Source organism: Neophocaena asiaeorientalis, unplaced genomic scaffold (genome assembly GCF_003031525.2).
Source record: "Neophocaena asiaeorientalis asiaeorientalis breed wild unplaced genomic scaffold, Neophocaena_asiaeorientalis_V1.1 scaffold134, whole genome shotgun sequence".
In the NCBI taxonomy this organism is placed as follows: domain Eukaryota; kingdom Metazoa; phylum Chordata; class Mammalia; order Artiodactyla; family Phocoenidae; genus Neophocaena; species Neophocaena asiaeorientalis.
In genome coordinates, this window is record NW_020185339.1 from 24,860,517 (window position 1) to 24,869,764 (window position 9,248).

The 9,248-nt window shown below is 52.9% G+C and overlaps 1 protein-coding gene across 4 annotated transcripts in view; it reads right to left on the minus strand.

The window, feature by feature from the left end:
• The window catches only part of PDE1B (phosphodiesterase 1B), a 28,820-nt gene that overhangs the window by 12,459 nt on the left and 7,113 nt on the right, over positions 1 to 9,248 (minus strand). The window contains exon 1 of one of the 4 annotated variants that reach the window (XM_024736885.1): positions 3,765 to 4,318. The exons of the other annotated variants lie outside the window; for them this stretch is intronic. Coding sequence (XP_024592653.1) covers positions 3,765 to 3,817 — 53 coding nt within the window. The 5' untranslated portion in view covers positions 3,818 to 4,318. Of the gene's footprint in view, positions 1 to 3,764; positions 4,319 to 9,248 lie in introns of those variants that run through there. 4 annotated transcript variants of the gene reach the window in all.

A 9,248-nucleotide genomic window follows, 5' to 3' on the forward strand; every position in this document is an offset into this window, starting at 1 on the left:
TTGGAATAGGGGCGTCCAGAATAGCCAGCCCCAGGAAGCGTCACTGGCCAACTGTCACCTCAGGGACCAGCAGTCCTGGCCAAAGACAGGTCTGAATGCAAATGGGGCAGAAGGGAAAGGGGGAAAATGGGTGGGGAAGGAAGTTGGAGGGTGACACTGCAGCCTCCTCGGTGGGCTATCTTCAAATATCACTTCCAGCCTTCCTGCTACACCATCTCCATGTGGAAAGAGCAGGTGATTCCACAAGGAAGAGTCCGGGTTCAGTAAAGCTCAGCCCCAGCTCAGGCTTCACTAGGGAGGAGGAATAGAGGCTGACAAGATAAAATGCTTTCCCGGGGGCTTCCCGGGGGCTTCCCTGGTGGCGCAGTGGTTAAGAATCCACCTGCCGATGCAGGGGACACGGGCTCGAGCCCCGGTCCGGGAAGATCCCACATGCCGCAGAGCAACTAAGCCCGTGCGCCACAACTACTGAAGCCTACACACCTAGGGCCCGTGCTCTGCAACAAGAGAAGCCACTGCAATGAGAAGCCCACGCACCGCAACAAAGAGTAGCACCCCACCCCCCACTCACCGCAACTAGAGAAAGCCCACGCGCAGCAATGAAGACCCAACGCAGCCATAAATTAATTAAAATTTTTAAAAAAGGCTTTCCAGCCAATGCGCTGGAAAGGAGCAACTGAGAACTGACCAGAGATCACAGAGGAAAGAGATACACTCTGCCATTGGGGCACACGGCTTCCCTCTCCTGGTCAGTCCCCATGGCCAGGGACCCTCAACTCTGGGGACACACAACCCAGGAAGAAAAAAAGGCCTCTGGTCCCATCTCTTCCCAATCCCAGCCCCAGTCTTCCGTTTCGATCAGCCCCTTTTACAGCGGAAAACTCTGCCCACTAGGGGTCAATGCCCACCACCAAAGTTCTTCTTTCTTGAGCCACCTAGGGAAACTCACTTCCCAGCACAAGCTCCCAAGTGAACAGCCAAGCCCATGGGTGCTCATTTGCATGTATTTGCATAATCTCTGACTGTGTTGCCCGCTCTACATTTTAAAAAGGGCTTTCTCCTACATTATCTCCTTTTGTCTTCACAATGGGCCTAGAGAGAGAACATGCCGCAGAGCAACTAAGCCCGTGCGCCACAACTACTGAAGCCTACACACCTAGGGCCCGTGCTCTGCAACAAGAGAAGCCACTGCAATGAGAAGCCCACGCACCGCAACAAAGAGTAGCACCCCACCCCCCACTCACCGCAACTAGAGAAAGCCCACGCGCAGCAATGAAGACCCAACGCAGCCATAAATTAATTAAAATTTTTAAAAAAGGCTTTCCAGCCAATGCGCTGGAAAGGAGCAACTGAGAACTGACCAGAGATCACAGAGGAAAGAGATACACTCTGCCATTGGGGCACACGGCTTCCCTCTCCTGGTCAGTCCCCATGGCCAGGGACCCTCAACTCTGGGGACACACAACCCAGGAAGAAAAAAAGGCCTCTGGTCCCATCTCTTCCCAATCCCAGCCCCAGTCTTCCGTTTCGATCAGCCCCTTTTACAGCGGAAAACTCTGCCCACTAGGGGTCAATGCCCACCACCAAAGTTCTTCTTTCTTGAGCCACCTAGGGAAACTCACTTCCCAGCACAAGCTCCCAAGTGAACAGCCAAGCCCATGGGTGCTCATTTGCATGTATTTGCATAATCTCTGACTGTGTTGCCCGCTCTACATTTTAAAAAGGGCTTTCTCCTACATTATCTCCTTTTGTCTTCACAATGGGCCTAGAGAGAGAGAGAGAGGGAGAGAGGGAGGCGGGAAGGCAGTGCTGTCCTTATTTCCAATGCAGAAACCCAGGCTCCCAGCACAACTCTGGGAGGCAGGACTCCTGGATGCAGACCTTTCACTTCCTGGCTCTGAGTCCTGGGCAAGTCACTAATTCTTCATCAGTGTCTATCAAAGTGTGGCCTGTAGACCACTGCCTCTGAATCACCTGGGATACTTGTGAAAATTTTAGATTCTGGGCCTCACTGCACACCTACTGAACCAGAATTTCTGAAGTTTGGGTCCAGGGATCTGCATTTTTAACAAACATCCCAGATAATTCTCATTCACACTAAAGTTTGAGAACCTTTATTTTCAAGCTTCAATTCCTTCATCTGTTAAATAGTGAGGATAATAGTAAACCACCTGTTAATAAGAGGAGTAAATGAAAGAATGTATGTGAAAGGCCTGGCATATAAAACGAGGCTCTTTAAACATGAGTTGAATTGGAATTAACTGACCAGCATAATGCTGGCCCAGCTCACGCCTCACTCCCTTCAAGTCCAACAAGCCCCTACCTGCCTTCTTGATCCCAAGTCCAGGTGGAGAAGAGTGAGCCTAGTTTGGATGGAGGCTGGTAATTAGGAAGCCCCCTAACAGAGGAAATGAGAGGATGATAATGACCATGATCTTTCCTTTATAATTACAAACCTGACTTGAGCCTCACAATCTCCTTATGGGGGAGGTTATAAGACTCGTCCGAGGTCACACAACTTGTCAATCTCACTCAGGTCGGCAAGCTTACAACTCACGCTACTGGAGCTTAACTGTGTCCCAAACACCAAAAGGGAGGCTGGACCCCACTGCATCACAGCTCCTTCAGGGTCAGTCGTCCAGCCTTCCTGGGGTGATGGTGTCTGCAGACACCACCAGACCCCCAGGAAACTGGGGGTGTCTTGATGGCACTGACAGTGACTTTTCTATCCTGGCTGCTGCGCCCAGAGCACACAGTACATGCTCGGTAAATGTTCATTAAACAATAAAAGGGAAAGGGAGCAGATTAATCAGGTCGGGGGCTATCTGCCAGCACTCCCAATTGAGATCTCAGGGCTTGGGAAGCAGAGTGCGGTTGTAGGCTGGCTTTCAACACACCCCTCCCTCCAAGTTCCTCCCATCTCCACCTCTTGATGTTGTCCAGGAGCTCTTTTATAGCTCCTGTTGAAATCCAGATACCAGAAGGAGGGGAGGAGGGAGGAAAAGAAAGATTAAAGAATAAATTTGACAAATGGGGAGGCCGAGGAAGGGATCTGGACTCCGGCAGCTGGAAGGATCCAGGTGGTGAACTTCTCCCTCCTGAAGTTACATAACTCTCCCCACGTGTCTCCCCACGACACTTCCTGGCCTGGCGAAACCTGGAAGCTTCCCAACAGTCCTTCCACTCCACTCCTAGCCTTGGTTCACCACCACCACTTCTTTCTCCTTTATCTTCAGTCCCCACACCACGACGGGAAAGCCTCAGGTCCTGACTGCTGGAGGCCCCAGTCGCTCCCAGCTCTAGGCAGCCAGCTGGAAAAGGGGGCTCTGAGCAGTAATAATCCCAACGCCCCAGAAGAGTGCAGCTTCTCCAGCCCCCATCGGACGATCTGACAATTTCCAAAGTCCCCTGCCACTACTTCCAGCACCCACACTCCCTGAAAGATCATTGCAAGTAGAGGGCTTAGGACAGGGCGGCCTCAAGCTAAGAGACTGGGAGTTGAGAGAAGAATCCTATTTCCCTCTGGAGGTTTTAAAACCAGATGAGGAGATACTGGAGGAATACGAGGTCCTAAATGATGCTGGGGGTCAGGAAGGAGAGAAAGAGGGGAAACACTGCTAAGTCACCTGCCCCTGCTAACACACACACACACAGCATATGGGGCTGTCAGGTCTTGATCCCTCCCCTCCACCAAACTACAACTGGTAGACCCACAGCAGCCTGTCTGCCTCCTCCCCTCCCCTTTCCTCATCCCTGGCGCCTACCTGAGGATGGGGCCCTGGAGGTGGCGCCTCGGCACAGGAACAGGGCTTGCCATGGGAATCAAAGTTTCCTACTTCAAAGTATCAAAATGCTGCCCCCAGGCCCCCTGGGCCCCTGAGGGGAATGGCTCCCTCTTGGGCCCCTGACTTCCTCCTCCAGGTCTCAGCAAAAGTGACTGACCAGAGAGAATTTGGGGGAGGAGAACAGGAGGAGCCTGGCTGGAGGAAGGAGTGATGAGGGAGAGACCCAGCCCACAACAAGTGGGTGAGAGGCCGCAGGAAAAGTTTCACATCTGAATCAGACTGAAAACAAGAATCTGTTCTCAGAAGAATCCCAGAAAGGACAGAAATAGTACAGGCCAGCCCCTTGCTCTGAGGAGGTGGGGCTCCTCTTTGGGGAGAAGGAAAGTGTTAGCAGGAGGCTTAAGGGTGCAGGGACAGGGAACCATCCTGAATTTGTCCATGAGAGGAAGTCTGTAGTGAAGGGAAAGGGCCCTGCAAGAGCCCCTCAGCGAGGCTAAGGCAGATTCGGCTCCCTCCCAGGGTCTTTTTCCGGGGCCATTCTTCAAAATAAGCTTTAACCCACCTGAAAGTATGGTAGCAAGACCGGAAGAGAACTAGGAACTGCAGGAGAGGGGCTCGCTAAAGCTAGGGATCCGGGGATCCTTACCCAGAGATCCGCTCAACAGGGAGGGAAGCCCCCGCCCAAGTGGTGACTGAAAGTCAGAAGGACTTGCTCATCGAAACCGAGAGGCTGGGCAAGTTTCTTTAATACTCCCAGCCCCAGTTTCCTCATCTGTAAAACGGGGACTGGGGAATAACCGTGAATTAACTGGAGAGAGTTCAATCCAGCCCAGACGGAGAAGGGAAGTGATGGGATAGCCTAGAAAGTGCCTGGGAACCAAGACCCCTCTTTCTCCTCCTGGCTTTGCTCTCGCTCAGGTTAGGAAGAACAGAACCCGGCCTCTGCGGCGCGAAGTGCGCATACAGCTCCAGCCCGCCTCCGGATTGGCTGTGGGGTGACGTCACCAATACAAGTGCATTGGGGCCGCGATTGGTCAGAGGAGGGGCGAGGCGGGGCTAAGGAGGAGAACCGGAGTGAAGCCAAACGCAGCGAGTGAAGAGAGTTCCGCTCGATTACAGTCTCTTTAATCTACGGCCTAGGGCTGGGGGGAACGTGGGGATGAGGAAAAGCGACTAGAGGGGATGAGTATGACAGGAGAAAGAGAAAAGAAAGGAAACGGGCCAAGAGCCAGGATCTTGTGACGGGAAGTCTTGCTGCACCCCCCGCACACACCCCGCCTCGCACTCCTCCCCACCAAAAGCAGGGAGAAATCAAAATACCTTGTCACTGTGCCGTAGCCTTGAAGGCTTATAAACAAATGAAGTTTGGGAAATTACTGGGACCAGCGGAAGCGGGCTTCAGCAGCAGCAAGAAGCAGCAATGCAGGCTAAATGTCTACAAAGTTGTGTTCTAGTGAACTCTTGGTAGCCATGCAGCGCAGCCTACCTAGGGCGCTGCGCTAGGTAGTGTTTTTAGAGAGAAAGGACTAGACCCAGAGTCAGAGACCTAGAACTGCCACCCAGAGGATGAGGGACAAGTTATTCAGCCTGCTCTGTAGACAAGCTCGCTTGGAGAGATACAGATGGGGTGGGAGTGGGGGCAGGTGGTACACCAGCAAACACCAACCCAAGCCAGCTCCCCTCCCTCACCTGACTCCAGGCCCAGCCCCCTGAGCCAAGTAGGCACTAACCTCAACCATCCTACTGAAATGTAGAGATTTCTTAGACTAGAAAAGCTCTAGAGAGGATGTCTTGTCCATCCCTCTGCTCTCTTGCCCAGTAGAACCAAAGATTGTTGGACAAATAACGGCTTACCACATCACCCCACATGATACATGCTGCATCATCCCAGCGTGCACCCCGTACATGCTCATCCCAGCCTATTATCAACTGTTCCTAATTAGAAAGGATATTGATCAACCACCATCCCTTCCTGGGAAAAAAAATTTTTCACACGTATCCACTCACCCACACATATATACACATGCCACACTCTACCTCTGTCTGAGCTAAGGAGACTGTTCCCTGGATGGGAGGCAGGGCATAGATGTGATGATCCCAGCATGAAGTTTCCTTCAGCCCTTAAATGTAGTTTTAAAATAGCAAGGAGCCCAACTATAATGCCTCCCTCCCTGGTCCATCCCCACCATTCCCCACCTGCACTGAAGAACAGGAGCTGGAATAGGGGATGAGCAAAGCATAGGAGCCTCTGCCTGTGGTCAGAGAAGAGGGGTGTGAGGGGGAGTGGGTGGAGGGGTGTTGGGGAAGGAATTACCCGGCTGATCTAAAGCCTCCAAAATCTCAGAACCTGAAAAAAAATCAAGGAAATCATCTAAATCCAATAGAAAAAGGATATGAATTAAAATCAGGAGATTCTTCCTGGACTTGAGCACTATGTGTGACCTTGGACAAGACACCCTGGGCTCCAGTTTCCTTGTCTGTAAAATGGGTAAGTACACGCTTCATAGAATTCTCACAAGGATCAAATGAGATCATATGAGAGCACCCTGGGAACTATAAAGTGATGCATAAATGCAAAAGATTACTATTTAGCTTTTATTTTAGTTAGTTCAGCAAGGTTCATTACAACTCCTCCATGAACAAAGTCCCCCGTGCCCACCCTTGTACCCAGGGCCCCTGATGTGGAAAAGCCCAGTCTCCCCGCCACCACCATTCCAGATGTCTGGTCTCCTCCCTGGCTCCTTATTCCAGGGACCAGGGAAGCAGCAGAAGCGGAAGCTGGGGACATGAACAGCATGGAGCTCCAGAGACCAGGAACAACCAGATCCCCACCTTACCCAAGTACTGCCGCTCCCCTCACTCCCCTGGCTTCCCACTGCTATACAGGCAGCCCCAGTTCTGGCAGCTGGCTGGGCACAGTGGCGGGGGTGGCTCCAGAGATAAAAATAGCCCCCCTGGTGACAGAGCTGGGGTGCCATCCCGGGAGGCGGCAGGCCTCAGGTTGACATGGCAGCGGTGGTGAGAGATCTCCAGGTACTGGACAGAGGAGCTGGATGGAGGGATGGTCGAGGGAGAATTGAGCAGGGCTTGGGGAAAGCTGGTGGGTAGTGGGGAAAGGACAGGAGCCAGGCGAGTGGAGGGAGATGAGGGAGAGGGGCAGGAGGTATTAAGGGGGCAGGGAAGGAAAGAAAGGACACTTGAAAAGCGCTGCTGAAGAAGGTCTGGGAAACACTGAAGAAGAGGAGGAGTGGTCGGCTCACACCCCACGTGTGTCTGAAGGCAACTCCCCCCCTACGCCTCCTGACCAGAAGCCCTTTCTAACAGGTGTTCCTAGCAACAGCCCAGCACAGCTCAGATCCGCTGAGGCAGGGGTAATCTAAGCAGCTGGAGCCTCAGGCCAGACTAATAAGAACCCAGATACCCCAGCTGCCTGCCCAGCACACAAATGAATCCCGTCTCCCTCAGGCTTCAGCCCTCGAAAGAGGGAGGAAATAGGAGGGGTGGGCAAGAAGGTCAGGGGAAGGGTAGCCAGAGAGGAGGCTCCCAGAACCCCACCCAGGAGAACTCCGTCTCTGGCTCACTCGCTCACTCCTCTTCGCCCTCCCTGCACTATTTAATTCTTCTCATTAACCTCCTGCGCACGGATCTCCCCACCGGCCCTCCAAACCACATCCCAACAGATGTTCCCAGCAGATGCCCTGCTTCCAGGGGACCTGACAGATATTGAAGGGCGCCTGGGTTGGGAGAGTGAGTTGGAAGCTTGGCAAGGTACTGACTGCCAGTGTGACGGGAGCAGCTCTAGATTGTGAATCAGCAGGATTTGAGTCTGGTCTCAGCCCTGCCCCCCACCTCACCAACTGTTTCTGGGCATCAGTTTCCCCCTCTGTAACACATTATGGTTCTCAGAGTCACTGCCTGGGTTGGAGGCACTAGGGAAGTAGGGTGCCTGGGTCTCGAGTCCCTGGTTGGAGTTTATCTTTCTGACTGGCTCACTGCTTCCCCCAACTTAGCCCTAACCTGATGCTTTAAAGGAGGAGGGTGGCTTTCTTCTTTACCGTAGGAAGGTTACATTCTAACCTCCATGAAATTTCCAGGAAGTTCTCCTGCATATCTATCTTTAGTCCATCTCGCTGCAATGAAAACAACAGCATTTTCTTGGCATTTCAAAGAAGAACAGAAAGGAAGAGAATGGGCAGGACGAAGAAGTCTTTGGGGTGAGTCTGGTGCAGTTTGATTAATTATATTTCTTTCAGATTGGAATTTCTAAAGCTACTGCTTGTAGAGAGACGGTTGGAGTTTAGGGAGCCTGATAATACTGTTGGCATGTGTGCTCACTCAACCCAGGCCCCGAGAAGTTTCCAAACAAGGTGGGCGCAGAGGAGAGAACTAGGCGGATGGTGCCAAGTTAGATGATCAAGAGATCATAAACAGGGGAGCAGAGAAGCCAAGGAACAGGAAGGAAAGAAGCTTCTCTTGTCCCCAGGTCCTGCCTGCCAGAGAATCATTAAGCCCCCTGGAAGCCAAGCTCCCTTCCCAACCTAAATGGTGCCAACACCAGCTGGCAGGCTAATCCCGCTGCAGCCACTGTAATTATTTGCAAGTCTGACCACTCATTGCAGCTGCGGAGTCAGCTGACCTGGGGGCCTGGCTGGATCCAACAGTACCACCTGAGTACCCCCTTTCTAGCTTTTCTCCCAGCTCTGAGTCCCCAGGCCTCTCCCTGGATATGCCCTTTCTCCCCCAAGCCTGCTTCTCCACCAAAACCCCATCCCAGCTCCCTCGGTGGACCTCTGCCAGGTCTGGGATGCTGAAGCATATCCTAACCTGCTGTTTTCTTCCCAGAGAGGGAGAGGATGCCACTGGAACTGAGGGGAGGGGAGCAGCTGCAGGACGGGGGGCATGGGAGACAGAGGGGCAAGAACACTGGCACTAGGGACCTTCCTGCAATGAATGGATCACAACTCGCTTTTCTCCTTTTCCCTTCTCAGTAGCCCTTCTTCCCCCTCAAGTCCCATCTTTGCCCCACTCACTGTTCCCAGGATTCTCCCCCAGTTCTCGCAGACCATTAAGTCTTCCTCCCTTAGGGGACAATCTCATTATATAACAACTGGGAGATCAGTCTCCCAGTGGTCTCGCCTGCAGCCCACCTGCTGCCCTGGTTCTGTCCCCCTTTCTCTGCTGCTGTCCTGAAGAGAGTTGGAAAATAGCTACTCAACTTCCATACCTGCGAAAATCAGCCCCCTGAGATCCAAAGGCAATTACCTGGCTTCCTCCCCAGAGGAGCTGGGAGGATGAGGTCACTGAGATGGCAAAAGAAAGGCCTTGCAGAATACAGGAGTTGAGGCTGGACTCATCAGGCGGCCCCAAAGGGTGCCTGCAGCAAACTTGCCCTGAACCATCACCGCAATCACCGCAACAACACCTGAGCCGGTGGGGGATTGGGGGGTGGGGGGGGGTCCTGGC